Source organism: Pelophylax lessonae (assembly GCF_965119305.1).
Source record: "Pelophylax lessonae genome assembly, chromosome: 4".
NCBI classification, from domain to species: domain Eukaryota; kingdom Metazoa; phylum Chordata; class Amphibia; order Anura; family Ranidae; genus Pelophylax; species Pelophylax lessonae.
In genome coordinates, this window is record NC_138771.1 from 556,277,038 (window position 1) to 556,296,637 (window position 19,600).

Here is a 19,600-nt window from a genome sequence, read left to right on the forward strand (position 1 = left end):
CATACCAGTGCCTAAATAAGAGACTTATAAGGACAGTATGACCCTTTTAATGAGAAGTCATAGCGCTTCAAAGTGATTAGCTCAAATCCTGGATATATGGTGTCGCCACTTTACTCCAGAATACTTATTGGAAGGGAAATGTGAAATGGAAAAATGAGTGCGCGCCACATAGTGTAAAATCAAAGGTATCAAACGTAATTAAAAAAAAAATTACTACTTGCATATAAAAAAAAATAGCGCAGTACAAATTAAACTCCCTAGCCTAGGGGAATACACAGATCGCTTCCGGATTCCAATTATACGTGATGACGTCTGGCATGGGCGCTATGTCATTGCGTATTACTAGATCAGTAGATACGGAGAGCTGCCTTGGACCATTCTGGGACTATGGTGGGAGCACGTACTTCAGCACAGAAAGCTTTTTCTTTTTTAAATTGCGTGTACCAGACTTACTTTTGCACTTTCTGGTTAAAAGTGGTTGTAAAGCCACACCTTTTGGTTTTAGCCCCGGTTCACACTTATGCGATGCGGGAAGGCTGCGAATCCGCAGCCTGTTCCCGCATCGCAAACGCACCCCTGGCAGTTCACACTGCCATATGCGATACTCTGGGGGTGTCAATGTAATCTTAACGACACCCCCAGTTTGATCACATATCGCAGTGCGATCTTGCAGTTCGCACAGGATCGGATCGCACAAGTGTGAACCGCTGTGTGACCCGATCCTGATGCGGCTGCAAAAAAGGGTCCTGTGCGTGTTTGCTGCGGGTGCGGTGCGAATTTAGCCATACAAAGTGTATGGCTAAACTCGCACCGCACAGCCGATCGCATGTAATGAAGGAGCAGTGCGCTCCGACATTACATGCGAACGCCGCAGCCGCACAAATGAATACAGTGTTTTTTGTTTTGTTTTTTTATTTATGTTTTTATATATTCTTTGCCCAGCTCGGCTGTGTGGTCATGTGTTCTATTTCTCTATCTCTCTATCTCATAGCAGAGCTGGGCAGAGAAGGTACCTAATATGTTCCTAAAACAGAGAGGATAAAAGTATGTAACAGATGTTACTTTACAACCACTCTACCAAAGGGAAGAACCGGCTGCAGGAGGAGGGGGCTCACAGACTATGGAATGGAGGGAGGGGGAGATAGCTGGGTGACGGGAGGCATGTAAGCTGACCACGCTATCCTATAAAGGGGAACACAGAAACCAGCAGGATCCGCAAATATTGTTGAGCATGGAAAGGGGCAAATGACACTCCAAAAGCACTATCATGCCTTAAAGGGACAGGAGCCTTTTTGTTGTGTGTTTTTTTTTTTTTTTTTTGGGGGGGGGGATTACAACCACTTTAACCCCTTCCTGCCTAGGCCTTTTTCTGACATTTGTTGCTTACAAGTAAAAATCAGTATTTTTGGCCAGAAAATTAGTTAGAGCACCGAAGTATTATATAATATTTTAATAATTTTTTTTTTTTTTTTTTTTAGCAGAGACCCTAGAGACTAAAATGCCGATTGTCGCAATATTTTATGTCACACTGTATTTACGTAGCGTTCTTTTAAATGCAATTTTTTGGAAGAAATGCACTTTCATGAATTTAAAACCAAAGCCGTAAAGTTAGCCCAAATTTTTTTGTATAATGTGAAAGATGTTACTCAGTAAATGGATACCTAAAATGTCATACTTAAAATTGCGCACACTTGTGGAATTGCGGCAAACTACGGTACTTAAAAATCTCCATAGACGACGCTTTAAAAAATTTAACAGTTACTGTTTCGAGTAACAGAGGAGTTCTTGTGCTAGAATTATTGCTCTCGCTCTAATGATCGCGGCGATACCTTGTGTGGTTTGAACAACGTTTACATATGCGGGCGCGAGTTACACATGCGTTTGTGTCTACGTACGAGCACGGAGGGATGGGGGTGCTTAAAAAATTTTTTTTTGATTTCTTTTATTTACATTTTTTTACATTTTTACACTCCCTTTTTACATTTTTTTTTTTTATCACTTTTATTGTTTGCCACAAGGAATGTAAACATCTCTTGTGACAGTAATAGGCAGTGACAGCTACTCTTTATGGAGGGATCTTGGGGTCTAAAAGACCCCAAATCTCTCCTCTGCACTTGAAAGCATTCAAAACGACAAGTTTGGCTGTTTTTAAATGGTCTTTTTTTTATCTGGTGCCTTTAAGGCTTCAGTAACCAGAAGTGATGTCATGACATCGCCTCCGGGTTTCTACATCGGAGACCCCCCTCCCCCCTGCTCCTTGTAATCACCGCGGTTGTTATGACCGTTGGCTCTAAAAAGCAGTACCAGGATGATGTGTCTAGCTGCAGGCATCACCCCGGTACAACCCCTTGAAGCCGAGGCTGTGTATTTGCGATACGTTGACGGGTAGGGGTTAACCTGTCAGATCAGCAATATTTAAACCGTGTAAATAGTGGGTCTTCCTAAAAATAGTTTTAAAGTATGTTCAGTCAGCTTGAGCCTCACACTAAACTTTTGGTAAATGTTATTGATCTGATAAAATCTTTTTTTAATTCTGATTTCGGTGTGTGGCTAGCATTGGTCTCTGTTACCTAGAGGCTTATAGTACTTTGAGGGCACCAATAAAGTGAAACTTATCTCCTGGAAATACTCCCCTTCCTTCCAGCGATGCGATGGTTACATCCACTTGTTTTTTTCCGGCCTCTTAATTGGCTTGTAGTGGGGCTAGGGAGATGTCAATCTGGCAAATCCAGAGTATGTTGGGAATGCAGGCCGAGCTGCATATGTACAGCTTAGTATACACTAAGTAGACTGCAAGCAGGCAGGTAAATGTGTACTATTGCAGAAGAGACATGACCTGTCTCTTCTGCAGTAAATAGCTGCTTGCTCGGTCTTTTACAAATTTAGGCTTCGCTCTGCTTTAAATGCACACGGCGACCATTTTTGCAAAGTAGCCTCTTCTCTTTTCTTCCTTTTTTATAGTTTTGGAACAACCCAGGGAAGGGTTAGAACCCCTGTTATCTATCTTTTTCATCTGCTGGTTCCCATTAAAAAGAAAGTGAGAGGAAATATGCTTACCCAGGACACTGATTCCAAAAAAAAAAACCTTTCAGAGATTCTGATCTTCACATTTTTATTAAATTAGTATTAATAAAATACAAGGAATGAAGAGAGCGTTTACAGGAGTCCAGGTAGAAACGGAAATATTTTCTTTTTGCTATACAGCATGTACTGAATCCTGTTGAATACCCACTTTGGTCTGGAAGGTTTTACCTCCATGACCAGGCCATTTTTTGCTATTTAGCACTGCGCTCCATGTTTCACACAAATAGAGCTTTCTTTTGATGGTATTTGTTGATCACCACTGGGGTTTTTATTTCTTGCAATATAAACAGAAAAAGGATGAAAATTAAAAAAAAAATATATATATTCTACTTTCTGCTATAAAACCTATCCAAAAAAAAAAAGTCTTCACAAATTTTATTCAAAATATATTATGTTACATGTCTGATTAAAAAATAAAAATCCCAGTAAGTGTATATTGCTTTTCTTGAAAGGTATAGCGCCTGCAAATTTCGGTATATATCAGCCCTCAAAACTTCCACTCACCTCACATTAGGCGAGTGAAAATAATCTCAGGGCGATGATAGGGGAGTCGGAGATGCTCAAATGTTACCCATCACATGCATGAGAAGATACTCAACCTGAATCCAGTACAGCGCCTTGGGGAAGGGGGGCTTTCTACTGATAGCACGGCACAGTACTGGGCACTGCCAGCCTATGACATCCATACTATACAGGGCACTGCCAGCCTAATATATTTACACAATGCAGGGCACTCCCAAACTTTTATATATACTATACTGGGTGCTAACAACCTCTGTGTGTGCAGAGTTAGGTAGAGAGAGATATAGATAGAGCGAGAGAGATAGATACTGGGCACTGCCAAGCTTTCAGATACGTTATACTAGGCACTGCCAAACTATTATGTTATACTGGGCACTGCCAACCTGTTCATAATTATACACAGTATACAGGGGCATTGCTAGTCTATAATATATTCTGCATTGGCCACTGCCAGCCTATTTGTGTGTATATACTGTTCTTGGTACTGCCAGCCATTTTATATAAGTACTAGCCTGTTTTAAATACTATACTGGGTACTGCCAGCTTGTCATATGGCAGCCTGTCGTATAGACACTACCAGCCTATGACATATACACTATACTGGGCAGTGCCAGCCTGTTATATACTTATATGGTGCAATACCTGTCTGTCATATACTATACTGGGCAATGCCAACCTGCAATATAAAAATTACTGGGCATTTCCAGCCTGTCATATATATATACTATATTTGGTACTGCCAGCCTTTCATTTGTATCATATGGGGCACTGCCAGCCTTTCATTTGTGTACTATATAGTTCCACTCTGTCATATAAAATATACTAGCCTGTCATATTCACAATACAGGTACTGCCAGTAAATATTAACAAGGCAGTAATGTGTACAGTGCCTATAGTAGCCAATCCTATTTTATTCTCATTTTATTTACCACAGTCATATCAATGAAATATGCTTATGGTAATGTTTTAATATTTCTTTTTGTAACTTAATTCTGCATAAAACATTGAACAGTGTAATTTCATGAGAATTTACGAGGGCGTGTTTAGGAGTGGGGCAGGGTAGGGGTTGGCTGGGGCAACTGGTAGCAAGTAACGCCTTAGGGCCTGGCTAGCCGCTCAATTTTGAGCCCTAGTGTATATATACCGAATTTTTTTTTTTTTTTTTCTTTTTAAATACTCGTAATGGCGGTATCAATGACTTATAATGGGACTGCGATAGTGCGGCAGCCAATCTGACACTAACTGATGCTAGGTGGAACTGACTACCTGGCTGTCACTGACCTCACCGGTGACCCTAATACAGTGGTCAGTGCTAATACTGTACACTGTCATTGTACGAATGACACGGACTGGGAAGGGGTTAACATCTAGGGTGATCAAGGGCTTAAATGTGTGCCTAACAATGTGTAATGTGTGTTGCTTTTTTGAACATATCTTTGTTTCTTATCCCTGCATAGCAAACCAAGGTCATTCCCTCTGTACAGAGCCCTGTTGGTTGTCAACACAGGGCCCTGGGCTGTGATTGGACACTGTTCAGCCGGTCCAAGCCACAAATCATTGGCTGGGACTTACTGACAAACTCCTGCTGTGTACAATCAGTGTGTGTCTGCGGGAGGGCCCCCATGTGCATGCCCTAAACCTGAAAGCAGGCAGTGACGTACGGACAGCGCCCGTCCACAGTACATGGCAGGCGGTCCGCAAGTGGATACTGAAGATAATTCAGTCAGAATGAAAAGGCAGCATGTAAACTAATTATAGAGCAGCTCACAGTTCCTGCATGACTTTTACTACTGTATTTTTCCTGCAGGCTTTGCTTTTCCGGTCATTGAGTTTGTCAGTATTATGTATAATCTGGACTCCTGGACTCTGAACTCTCCTTCAAACCCCACATCCAATCGCTGTCCAAATCTTGCCGCCTCAGCCTCCGCAACATCTCCAAAATACGCCCCTTTCTAACCAAAGACACAACAAAACTCCTAGTTGACTCCCTGGTCATCTCGCGCCTCGACTACTGCAATTCCCTTCTCATTGGCTTACCTTTACACAGGCTATCCCCCCTTCAATCCATCATGAATGCTGCCGCCAGACTCCTCCACCTCACCAATTGCTCAGTGTTCGCTGCTCCTCTCTGTCAAGCCCTCCACTGGCTTCCGCTCACCCAACGAATTAAATTCAAAATACTTACAACATCTTACAAAGCAATCCACAGCCTAGCCCCCAGCTACATCACCAGCCTCCTCTCAAAATACCAACCTAATCGCTCTTTGTTCCTCTCAAAACCACCTGCTCTCTAGCTCACTCATCACCTCCTCCCATGCTCGCCTCCAGGACTTTTCCAGAGCCTCTCCAATCCTATGGAACTCCTTACCCTTATCTGTCCGATTATCCCCCACTCTATTAGCTTTTAGGCGATCTCTGAAAACCCTCCTTTTCAGAGAAGCCTATCCTACCAACCCCTAACAAATGTACCTCCTTTTTCTCCATCAACCCATCCCCCACGGTTATTGCCTTTTGTTTCACTTGACCCTCCCTTCTAGATTGTAAGCTCTAACGAGCAGGGCCCTCTAGCTCCTCCTGTTTTGAACTGTATTGTAACTGTATTGTCTTCCTTCACATTGTAAAGCGCTGCGCAAACTGTTGGCGCTATATAAATCCTGTATAATAATAATAATAATCTCAAAATATCCCTATGTGCAGCATAACCAGATGCATGTACAGAGACCTAGAGGAGTGAAGAACTGTGATTAACTTATTCATAAATGTGATGTTAAACCTCTTGGCTCCTAAGAGACCTTTCATATTTTGCCTGCACAACCCTTTTATTACATTTACTTCCACACTGTCATTGATTGATGCATTCTGGCATTGCGTAACTTGTGATATGAAGATGCTGATTCATGTTTGTTTTTTCTAGAACGGGCATTTTCAGGCTGACCGACTATGGCATGAAGGAGGTTGGTAAATGTCGACAGAAAGGATTCCATCCACACTGTAAAGACCCTCCCCTATTTTGTGTAAGTTTTCCCTGATTAAATAATGCAGCTACAGACCGCTGCCCGAGTCCGCTATCAGCTTGACTTATTGCGCTGGTAACGTCTGTTGGGATAGAATTCCAATTTGTGTGAATGCCATTATTTTGTTGGCTTATATCTGAGTGCAATCTACAATATGTCCACTAGGTGACACTAGTCTAGATGAGCATTGGGCTGTTTTTACATGTTAATCACTTAAAGAGGTGGAAAACTCGCATTTTTTTTTTCACCCTGCAAGAGAAAGACATAATGAGCTAGTATGCATCGCATACTAGCTCATTATGCAATACTTACCTTAGAACGAGCCCCCGCCGTGCCGCTCACTCACCTCTGACGGGCGACATGTCCAGTCGCCCGTCTTCCGGGATCGCGGCATCCGGCCATCTGATTGGCCGGAGCCGCGGTGACGTCACTCCCGCGCGCGAGAGCCGACAGTCACGGCACGGGACTCTGAAGGAACGGCACAAGCGGCCGTTCCTGCAGAGCGCATGCGCCAGTGACGTCACTGGCTGCATGTAAGGTAAATATCTCCTAAACGGTGCATGTTTAGGAGATATTTACAGTACCTATAAGTAACCCTTATCATAGGCTTACCTATAGGTACAAGTTGTAGAGGAGGGTTTACTTCCTCTTTAAGGACCAAGCCTATTTCTGACACATGTTTAAATTAAAGCGGTTGTATCCTCAAATAAAAAACAAAAACAAAACAAACCCTGCAGGACAAAGGCACAATAAGCTAGTATGCATCGCATACTAGCTCATTGTGAAATACCTTAGAACGAAGCCCCGAAATGGTCGCCCGGACACCGCTGAGGCAGCTGACCTCTTCCTTCTGTGTCTCTTCCGGGTTCTGCAGTTCCGGCGCTGTGAGTGGCCGGAGCCGCGATGATGTCACTTTTGGGCACGGACCTTCAGAGCGCATGTGCCGCTTGTGTCAGCGGTTGGATGCAGGGTGAATATCTCCTAAACTGTGCAGGCTTAGGAGATAATAATTTTACCTACAAGTAAGCCTTACTATAGGCTTACCTGTAGGTAAGTTAAAAAGCGGAGTATACTACCGCTATAAAATCTGCATTTTTTGCTAGAAAATTACTTGGAACCCCCAAACATTATATATATATATATATATATATATATATATATATATATATATATATATATATAATCTCATAGCAAAGACTCTGTAGAACAAAATGGCGGTCGTTTCCCAAAAATGTTTTTGTCATGTGGTATTTGCGCAGCGGTCTTTCAAACTCAATTTTTCTGGAAGAAATACACTTTATTGAATTTAAATAAAATGAAACCGTGAAGTTAGCTCATTTTTTTTTTTTTTTTTTGTGTATTGTGAAAGATGTTACGCTGAGTAAATAGATACCTAACTTGTTATGGTTTAAAATTACGCACACTCGTGGAATCGCGACAAACTACGTTGCTTAAAAATCTCCATAGGCGAAACTTTAAAATTTTTACCAGTTTTAAATTAGAGGAGTTATTTTGCTATAATTATTGCTCTCGCTCTGACAATCGCAGCGATACCTCACATGTGTGATTTGAACACCATTTTCATTTGTGAGCACGACTTGCGTATGCGTTTTCTTTGGTGCGCGAGCTCACGGTGACGGGGGCGCTTTAAAAAATTGTATTTTTTTTCTATTTACTTTTATTTAACACTTTAAAAAAAAAAATAATAATCTGATCGCTTTTATTGCTGTCACAAGGAATGTAAACATTCCTTGTGACAGTAATAGGCAGTGACTGGTACTCTTTATGGAGGGATCTAGAGTCTAAAAGACCCCAGACCCCTCCAATGCACTTCAAAGTATTCAAAATGCCGAAATCTGCATTTTTGAATACTGCCAGTTCTTCTTTCTTCTTCTTTCTTCTTCTTTCTTCTTCTTTCTTCTTCTTTCTTCTTCTTTCTCCTTCTTTCTTCTTCTTTCTCCTTCTTTCTCCTTCTTTCTCCTTCTTTCTTCTTCTTTCTTCTTCTTTCCTCCTTCTTTCCTCCTTCTTTCTTCTTCTTTCCTCCTTCTTTCTTCTTCTTCTTTCCTCCTTCTTTCTTCTTCTTCTTTCCTCCTTCTTTCTTCTTCTTCTTTCCTCCTTCTTTCTTCTTCTTCTTTCCTCCTTCTTTCTTCTTCTTCTTTCCTCCTTCTTTCTTCTTCTTCTTTCCTCCTTCTTTCTTCTTCTTCTTCTTTCCTCCTTCTTTCTTCTTCTTCTTCTTTCCTCCTTCTTTCTTCTTCTTCTTCTTTCCTCCTTCTTTCTTCTTCTTCTTCTTTCCTCCTTCTTTCTTCTTCTTCTTCTTTCCTCCTTCTTTCTTCTTCTTCTTCTTTCCTCCTTCTTTCTTCTTCTTCTTCTTCTTTCCTCCTTCTTTCTTCTTCTTCTTCCTCCTTCTTTCTTCTCCCAATCATGTAACGCTTCCAGGTTACATGATCGGAGACCTGATCAAAGCATTTGTCCCCTCCTGCTCCCTGGGATAATGGCCAAGCAGCTGCTGAGCCACATTGGTTGTTATCTCCAGAAAGCTGACCACCGGCTTTAAAAAAAAAAAAAAAAACAGGGTGACGCTGCAGGCATCACCCCGGTACAACCACTACTTCAAGCTGACGTACAGGTACTTAGGTTTGCGGGAAGTGGTTAATCGGCGATCTATCAAAAGGTGGTGTTTCTATTACAGCAGCAAAAATTAACTGATGGTAAACTTAACTAAAACCATTAGGCTGGGTTCATAAACATGCGAATTGGATGTGTGATTCCCTGCATCCAATTTGCTTGACAGCCGAGTGTGACCAGCTCGCAATGGAGCCAGTTTACACAGGTCCAGGCCGGCCATGGTCCACATTTAAAAAGGGTCCTGTGCATCTTTGAGTTCGATTCAGGTGCAAATTCAGGCAAACATTCTAACCTAATATGAACAGGGATGCAGCAGACCCTAGGCACAAAACCTGAGGCCACAAATGTGTGAACCCGGCCTTAAGTGGGTGGCAGCTTGCATAAGCCTTTGCCCAGTTATTTAATTGGGTGTGTTTGAGATATGTTTGTGCTTTGTTTTTATTTCTCCATACAAGCCAAAATAAAAACCTAGTATTACACACATGAATAAAGCCCAATTGAAACTTTAGCTTAAATTTGCTTAATACTTTCCAAAAGAATCAAAACCAAACAAACACAATGTTTTACAGTTCACTTTGGAAAGCAGCCACAGCCTGAATATAAAAGCCTGTCCCCTGCTAGCACTGTTTTCGTGTGGAAGTGGTGATCTCTCTGTGGAGGTCTGATCTGTCCCCTGCGGAGTCAGTTATAGCTCTTTTTAATTGGGCTTTAAAGCATCTCAAATGCCATTCATATTTTTGCTGTGGTTATTGTTGTTATTATTTGTATAAAAAGCATTCATGCCATCTGCAGCACTTTACTATAGAGAGTTCATATATGGTGTCGCATACCAGGAGATGGAGATTTTTGACAGCTCATACACCATGCAGGGTACACTTTTAGCCTAGAATGGGCCAGATGCCTGGAGTGAAAACTCCTGTGTGCACGTAAGGGGAGTTTCATCATTAGTGACCTCTCACACTGTGGAGGATTGCTATGGCACCCAGAGAATTTGGCAGCAGAGACGATAGCAGGGGACAAAGTGGTGACAGGTACCTGGACTTCCCATCGCTGGAGGACATCACTGAGGGAGGTAGGTGAGTTAAATAGTTGCAGGTATGCTATGCATACTTGCAGATTATGGCCAAAGCTCACTTTCACCAACTATCTTTATTTCAACTCTATAGCAGAACTGCAGGGAAAAATGGCAAGATAAAAATAAATAGCCCATTAAAGGATATAACAAAAAAAAAAAAAACAGCTGCTGGTGCAATTTACTTTCAGTCTAGATATTACTTTGATCACTTTTTTCTTGTACTAGATGTCCTCTGTCTGATTGCTACCATCAGTCAACGTCCTATAAAGTTTTTGATCACTATTAGCCTAGAAAGGTGTGGGTTTTGCCGTCGTCCCTGAAAGGTTTGTATCTGTGGGTTGGTACCTCAAGCCAAGTTGGGTGGGACTTTTAAGGCAAGTAAAAGTATTTCGAAAAACTTTTACTTGCCTTAAAAGTCCCACCATCAGTCAACGTGTTTCCCCTGAGCCCAGGTCATTATGGGTCTGCTGTAGTCTGTGACTGGACAGTGAAAGGAAGAAGCAGCACAGTGATGAGCTCACCACTCTGTCATTCTGCTTTCCCTTCCTATGAGTATGCTTCTTGTAAGCACATAATTATTTGGTTCCTTGTTCTGACCCTTCCCCTCACACTCTAGCTCTGCTGTGCAGGGACTGCAAGAGGCTGATACCAGGTTATATTCAGGCACTGACTTGCATCGAAAAATACATGTAATGATTTATGCATGATTACAGAGCTGCAATAATTTGTGTCTTTTATATGTGCCTTGAGTTTGGCTTTAACATTTTCTGCCACCATAATATTTGTCTCTCCCTACAGACCACCAGCCACACTACAATCAGTGACCTGGATGTCGTTGTCATGGACCTGCGATAATCTCTGTCAAGTGTATGCCAAATAACACTCCCTTTCACACTGCGTAACACCTGACTTGCCAGATTGCCATTAAACTCTGTAAAGAGCTATTTGAAGAGATGAAGTGTACTAGAAGAGACAATGTATTTGTCTACACTATGGAGATTGTGGCCATTCAGAACTAGCTTATGCTTCCTAGAATGCTCTCCCAACTTCATGAAGTAGAAATGGCTTTACCCCATGTTCTGGGCTGCACTGTAACTATGAAACCAGCTTGCATTATGAATAGGCTTGTTTAATAATAAGGTACAAAGATCAGCGGTATGCAGAATGCATCTTCCAACAACTTCAATTATACAAATCATTGGAAGCTTGTTTCTGGTTGGTTGCTGTGGGGAGCTGCTTTCTGTATATTGTTCCTTGATTTTTTAAATAAGGCCTAAGATGCTTGGTTGAGTTTTTTCTTTTCCTCTTTGAAAATCTATGACAGCATATGACTCATTTTGGTGCTACAATGTGCAACGAGTTCCTTTTTTCATAGTCATTTTGGGGCTGTTGATGATCCTACTGAATTATACAAACATTTTTATACCATGGCTTCAGTTGACTTTTCAGCAAGAGTTTTGATTTCAAGCTATCGACGTTTGGCTCTGAGATGTTATTTTAGTAATAGTAAAATTTGTACATACTTTAATTTATTTGATCCCTTTCCTAAAAAAAATACCAGAATATATCTCTGTTGATAAAAAGAAAAATAATACTGTATAACATTTATTTTCTAGCAGCATTAAATATTTTCAATGCTCTGAGTGTATTTATTATTGTCATATAACTTGCACTGATGGATGTGGTGTGATAAATAGTGTCCAGCTGGAGACTAAATGACAATATCGGGGAGTTTTGGCATCTATCAGATAACAGGCCAAAGTTACCTGTACCAATCGGGTTTTAGTTTCACATGTTTCCAGTACATTATGAAAATTGATGAAGAATATTTAAAGCCTAACTTCAGCTTCAAATGTTTTGTTATCCTCAATTCACAACCTGTATACCTTAACCACTTAAGCCCCGGAGGATTTTCCTGCTAAAAGACCAGGGGGTATTTTGCGATTCGGCACTGCGTGACTTTAACGGACAATTGCGCGGTTGTGCGACGCTGTACCTAAACGAATTTGGCATCCTTTTTTTCCCACAAACAGAGCTTTCTTTTGGTGGTATTTGATCACCTGTGCGATTTTTTTGATCACGCGCTATAAACAAAAAAAGAGCGACAATTTTGCAAAAATAGCAATATTTTTCACATTTTTTTATATGAAATTCCCCCCAAAAAAATGTAAAAATCAAAATTTTTTAACATTTTTGGCCAATTTGTTTTATCCTACCTATGTTTGGTAAAAAAAATCGCAAAAAGCGTATTTTGATTGGTTTGCGCAAAAGTTATCGCGTTTACTAACAAAGGGAAAGATTTTTGTCATTTTTGTTGTTTTTTTTTTAACACGTAATGGCGGCGATCTGCGATTTTTTTTTTTTTGCGGGACTGCGACATTGCGGCGGACAGATCGGACCCTTGACTGACATTTTTGACACTTTTGGGGTTACCAGTGACATTTCTACAGTAATCAGTGCTATACATATGCACTGTTACTGTAAAAATACACTGGCAGTGAAGGGGTTAACTTTATTTGGGAGGGAGGGGCTGTGTGTGTCCCTAGGGGCGTGATTCTTACTGTGATTGGCTGTGGCTCTAGCTGTAAGGACACTGATCAACGGATCTACATACTAGATCCGTGTAATCAGTGTCTTTACAGCGAGGAGAATGACAGGCAGCTTGTTTACACAAGCTGCCTGACATTCTCCCTCTTCCCCCGACGATCGCCGAGTGGCCGGCGGACATCGGGTCCGCTGGTCAGACGCGCGGGGGGGTGCGTGACCGCGCGGGAGCGGGAGCGCGCCTCCGTGGGCGCGCGCTCGCTCCCCAGACCCTCCCAGGCTAGTGACGTTAATTAACGTCACTCTGCCTGGCAGGGGCTGACCGCCGCAGTAAATCTACTTGCGGCGGTCGGCAAGCAGTTAAATCCTGCAGTCTTTGGTCCCTTCACATGTTGCATGTTCTGAAGGCTCCAAAGAATGTCTACACATAATGAAGATGACACCCCCCCTCCCACCTCTCCCCAATTCATTGCAGCACTCTTCTGTGTGATGACTCACCCACACTGGAAGTGGGTTGGATAAAGCTGGACATCTTTTAACATGGATGAGAGCAGAGTGTTGAGTCTGTAGGGGGCTCTCAGAGGTTGCAGTATTGCAGGAGAAGCTGGTTTTATTTTAACCCCTGCAGAGCATGATTTGTTTATTTTTTTTACAAAAACTTTATCCATGTCACTCTAAGCCCTGGTTCATATCAGTGTGGCTTTAACCACTTCAATACAGGGCACTTTCACCCCCTTCCTGCCCAGGCCAATTTTCAGCTTTTTAGCGCTGTTGCATTTTGAATGACAATTGGTCATGCAACACTGTGTACCTAAACCAAATGTGTAATTTTTTTCCCCACAAATGGAGCTTTCTTTTGGTGGTATTTTATCACCGCAAGGTTTTTTCTTTTTTGCTACACAAATAAAAAAAGACCGAAAAGTTTGAAAAAAAAAAAATAATAATAATATTTTGTTTGTTATAAAATTTTGGAAATAGATACGTTTTTTTTTTCTGCAATAATGGGCACTGGTGGGCGGCAATGATGGGCAGCAATAATAGGCAGCAATAATGGGCACTGGTGGGCAGCTCTGATGGGCAATAATGGGCACTGATAGATGGCAGTGATGGGCAGCTCTGAGGAGGGCACTGAAAGGGTCCCTGAGCCCTGATTGGCATCCCTGGTTGCAATGGGTGGGAAATCTCTGGTGGCATCCCCCAAGGGTCTGCACAGGTAATCAATGCTCTGATTACCAGCACAGACTACCCCCCCCCCCCCCCCTGTCAGGCACGAACTGAGGAAAGCCGATCAAAGCCACTTCCTATTTACTATATGACCAGCTGTGATTGGACACAGCCAATCACATGGTAAAGAGCCCACTATCTATAGTAGGCAGCAGCCTTTATTTATAAACGTATACATTTAATTTTGTTTTGAGATCTTAGTGTGGAATTCCTCCCATCTAGTAGGTATTTTCTGGCAGCGCCACTCACCACCCCACATCTTCACTATAAAGAGCCTACGTCATTAGGCTCTTTACTGGGATCGGAGATGCGGTGAGTCACAGTAACACACCGCACCACCGATCGCCGCTCTGCGTGTCCCCCGGGGGGCACGCAGAGCGTTCTATCATGCTGGACGTAATATGATGGCCAGTCAAGATAGAGCAACTTCCCGGCCGTCATTTTGCAATGACAGGCAGGAAGTGGTTAAAATCGTGCTACTTTAGCGTGATTTCAAAGCCGCAGCTAAGTGCGACTTCCTCTTCTGATGTCCTTGCAGCTTGCGACGTCATTTAACAGAAGTCTATGCGAGTCACATGACAAATCTCACTGGTGTGAACCAGGTCTAAGTGGAAAAAAAAATCGGCATGCAGAACAGATGAGCAAGAAATCACTTATTGAACAAAGTACAGCTCAAAACACCGCTACTCATAACCGTAGGAGAGTTTTGAACAAACGACCCTGAAAGACGTACAGTATATAGGAAACAGTATTGCCAATCAGTATAGCAAAGACCAGAAATTCCAGCTATCAAGTAATAGAAGGGTGCAAAATATATATATAATCTTATAATAAACAAGCATTAACTAATAGTCCATATATAGAAGGGCTTGCAGTTCTGTTTGAATGCTTGGTCTACGCATTGATGTCCGTATGTACTATCTGTTTCCTGTTCTGATGCCAGCCGATGTTTGATGCTCATTGCTTTTATCCTGGCGATTTATGGAAGTGCAATACTTTTATTCACATCAAACCTGTATTGAAAAGTGCGGGTCCACTTTCTCCTGTATATAATACCATGTGTATGAGGGAGAAACTCGATGAAGTGACTTAGAGTTCTCAATACTGGGAATCTGACAGCTGCCTAAAGGCACGATTAGGCCTCACGAATTTATATATGCTTACTATTCCTGCTCCTAACCAGAGGGTCATAGTCTTCTGCTGCTCTGTAGCTCTTTCACACATATGGTGGATGTTTACTTTTTCTGGGAGACAGGCTTTGTTTCATCTTTATTTGGACATTTTCCTTGCTCATTTTTTGAGCACTACTTATGCACTATATTACTATACTATATTACCAAAAGTACACCCACATGACCTTAAATCACATCCCAGTCTTTGTCTTTAGGGTTCAATATCGAGTTGGCCCACCCTTTGCAGCCTATAACAGATTCAACTCTTCTGGGAAGGTTGTCCACAAGGTTTAGGAGGGTGGGCTATGGGAATGTTTGACCATTCTTCCAGAAAGCGCATTTGTGAGGTCAGGCAGTGATGTTGGAGAGAAGGCCTGGCTCGCAGTCTCCACTCTAATTCATCCCAAAGGTGTTCTTTTGAGGTCAGGACTCTGTGCAGACCAGTCAAGTTCCTCCACCCCAAACTTGCTCAGCCATGTCTTTATGGACCTTGCTTTGCACTGGTCCAAATAATTTGGTGGAGGGGGGATTATGGTGTGGGGGTTGGCCTGGCCCGCCTAATTCCAGTAAAGAGAACTCTTAAGGTGTCAGCATACCAAAACAGTTTGGACAATTTCATGCTCCCAACTTGTGGGAACAGTTTGGGGTTGGCCCTTGTTCAACATGCCTACGCAGCAGTACACAAAACCAGGTTCATGAAGACATGGATGAGCGAGTTTGGGGTGGAGGAACTTGACTGGCCTGCACAGAGTCCTGACCTCAACTCGATAGAACACCTTTGGGATGAATTAGAGTACTGACTGCAACCCAGGCCTTCCCAATGTGCTTCAGGAAGAATGGTCAAACATTCCCATAGATACTCTTAAACCTTGTAGAAAGCCTTCCCAGAAAAGTTGATTCAATAATAAATTGTTCACTATTGAACCCTATGGACGAAGACTGGGCTGCCATTAACGTTCATAAGGATGTAAAGGCAGGCGTCCCAATAATTTTGGTAATATAGTGTTTATTTGAACTGCAAGCACTGATTCAGCCTCTCAGCAGCTCTCTGAGAGGCTGAGCTGGGTGTTGGTCCAGGGATCTGATAGATCCTGACTCCATGGTTGTGATAAAGCGGAGCCTGGACTGACTTCTGTGAGGTCAGCAGAGAGTGGACTTCAGCCTGCTCTCTGCTGAACACGGATCACAGGTGTGCAAATCGATCTGCACTCCCTGTGATCAATAGAAGTACAGCCCAACGAGCTTTGGCGGTATTTCTCCTTTTTAGGGCTCTTTCACACGGTCCGCCTCCGTAGGTGGATCTGTGCTGCTCAGCAGGGGGATCGATACACAGATCCCCACTGAAGGTGACCTCTCCCTCTCTGCTCTGTGTGCGGAGATTGAGGTGTCAGAGCCCCATGCATCTCTATGGGGGAATCGGATGACAGCAGACTGCCTGCCTGCTCTCATACGATCCGATTCCCTGGATGGATGGAAAATAGGGTTTCCATCCGTGCGGATGGCAGTGGGTGTCAGCGGACATCCACTGCCCCATAGGGATGCATGGGGGATCCGATCAGATCCGCCTAAAAAACTGACAGGCGGATCTGATTGGATCGCTGTGAAATCGCTTCGTGAAAGGGGCCTTAAGTGACTTTATACATGGCATGGTTAATGGTGCCAGATGGGCTGGTCAGTAGTTTTTTTTTTTTTTAAATACTCAGATCTACTGAAATTTTCTCACACAACCACCTCTCCTCTACTGTTTATAGAGAATAGTTTAACAAAAATGCCTTGTCGATGTTAGAGGAGAATGGGCAGACTGGGTCAAGATTAGAGAAAGGCAACAGTAACTCAAATAAGCACCCGTTACAACCAAGGTATGCAGAATACCATCTCTGAACGTACAATACATCAAACCTTGAAGCAGATTAGCTACAGCAGCAGAAGACCACACTGGGCGCCCCTCCTTTCAACTAAGAACAGAAAACTGAGGCTGCAATTTGCACAGGCTCACCAAAATTGGACAATACAAGGTTGGGAAAAAAATGTTGCCTGGTCTGACTAATTTCAGCTGCGACATGCAGATGGTAGGGTCAGAATTTGGCATAAACATCATGAAAGCATGGATCCATCCTGCCTTGTATCAACAGAAAGGCTGGTGGTGGTAGTATAAATGTGTGGGTGATATTTTCTTATCACATTTTGGGCCCCTTAGTACCAGTTAAGCATCGTTTAAATGCCAGGGCCTACCTGAGTATTGTTGCTGACCATGTCCATCCCTTTATGACTACAGTGTACCCATCTTCTGATGGCTCCTTCCAGCAGGGTGATGCACCATGTCCCAAATCATCTCACCACTGGTATTTTGAACATGACAAGGAGTTCACTGTACTCCAATGGCCTCCACACTCACCAGATCTCAATACAATAGAGCACATTTGGGATGTGGTGGAATGGGAGATTTGCATCATGGGTGTGCACCTGACAAATCTACAGCAACTGCGTGATGCTTTCATGTCAATGTAGCACCCTCCTAGATAGGTGCTAGAGAGTGAGTATAGTTTTTGGCTCTGTCTGCCTGTCAGAGGAGCAGCAGATAAATTCTATATTCCTCTCTGCTTAACAGAGAGCAGGATCTGTGTTAGGTCTGCTCAATGTGCTCAGTGTGTGATTCATGGGGTCTGGGGAGTGTCCCCACTGACCCAATGGGGAGGCACATTGGACAGTGGAGGAAGCCTGACCAATGGGCACACACGCTTTGATACAGCTCCAGTGTTTGGCACAGACTGGTTGTCTCAGTGCATTGTGGGGTGTGGTATAAAAGCCAGGGACACATGCTCGGGTCTTTGGCTGGTGAGCAGTAGGTGTGTTGAAAATAATTGTGATGTGGCCTTGAACGATTCGAATCCGATGCTGAGGACCGGCCGCATCGATGCGTGGATGACGTCATCCCAGCTCCCCCCACCCCCGCCTCTCCAAGTACAGCCCGACTGCCTGTGCACTCAAAAGTTAAAACAAATTAGTGTCAGTGACTCCGTTTCAGGGCACCCTTCCAGTGTGTAAGGGTTAATGTAAACTGATGCCTGATTTTACCTTATCATCTCTGGTCTTTACATCTCTGTCACAGTCACATGCCCTCTGGCCTGCCGATCTCCTCCTCCTCCCCTCCCACCTGCCTAGAGACTGACGATGAAAATATGAAAATACCGGAGATAATAAGGTAATCACTCAGGCATCAGTTTACATTAACCCTTACACACTGGAAGTGTCCCTGAAACTAAGTCACTGACACTAATTTTGCAAATATGTGCTGAATGTGCTAGTACAGTCCTGATGTGAAAAGTACTAGATCAAAGGGTATAAAAGGTGCGAAAAGTAGGGCAAATTGGCAAAAATAAATCACAATATATAATACAGTGCAAGTGACATAGAAAACCTCTATTACTGATATTATTATCCCTAGACGTTTTCTATGTCATTTGCACTGTATTATATATTGTGATTTATTTTTGCCAATTTGCACTACTTTTCGCACTTCTATCTTATATTGAGTGAGTCCCTAATCCAGAGTGACATGCACGCCAAGTCCATCCGCCTGCTGATTGCCGGACTGTAACTGTGTTAGGAAAGTAAACATCAGACAGGCGGTAAAAGAATATATAGCGGACAGTATGCGGTCCAAACATTTAGAAGTCGCTGATGTTTTTTAAACTGGTATTGTTTTAATAAAAGTTTTGAACGAATTACGCTATGTGGAGTCCCTTGTGTTTGCCATAAGCTGTGTAGGAGGCGTTGATGCAAAGGACGCTATTTGCAGTGGACCCTAAGTCCTGGAGTCTTCCTGTATGCAGCTGATGGTTTATTTGCAACAAGTCTCAAGTGTATATTTAATCCGATAAGCCCCCACCTTCTTCACGGGGTGTATTTGGTGATGAGAGGTTCCCACCACCAATATTCTTCTGCATGCCTGGAAATGTGCATGGACTGGTGTAAGGCATAGCACAGGAAACAAAAGGACTGATTTGTTATTTGCAAGTGATATTGTTTACACACTTATGCACTTTAGATTATGATTAATATTTATTACTGCTGCTAAGTGGTATATATATATATATATATATATATATATATATATATATATATATATATATATATATATATATTTGCACTTTATATATTGCACATTATTTATTGATATTTGTATGCACTTGGTATAATCATATTATAAAATATTGTTGCAGGGTGATCTATACACAATAGAATCACTGCACTGCTGGTTTTATACCCTTTGATCTAGTACTTCTCACATCAGGACTGTACTAGCACATTCAGCACATATTTGCAACATTTGCACACTT

General features: G+C 42.5%; 1 protein-coding gene across 2 annotated transcripts in view; it reads left to right on the plus strand.

Annotated features, from left to right (window-relative positions):
* Positions 1-11,961, plus strand: part of STAMBP (STAM binding protein) — a 50,446-nt gene extending 38,485 nt beyond the window's left edge. For both annotated transcript variants that reach the window (XM_082255947.1, XM_082255946.1), the window contains exons 9-10: positions 6,521-6,620; positions 11,119-11,961. In XM_082255947.1, coding sequence (XP_082112073.1) covers positions 6,521-6,620; positions 11,119-11,175 — 157 coding nt within the window. In that variant the 3' untranslated portion in view covers positions 11,176-11,961. The remainder of the gene's footprint in view (positions 1-6,520; positions 6,621-11,118) is intronic.
* The last annotated feature ends 7,639 nt before the right edge of the window (positions 11,962-19,600 follow it).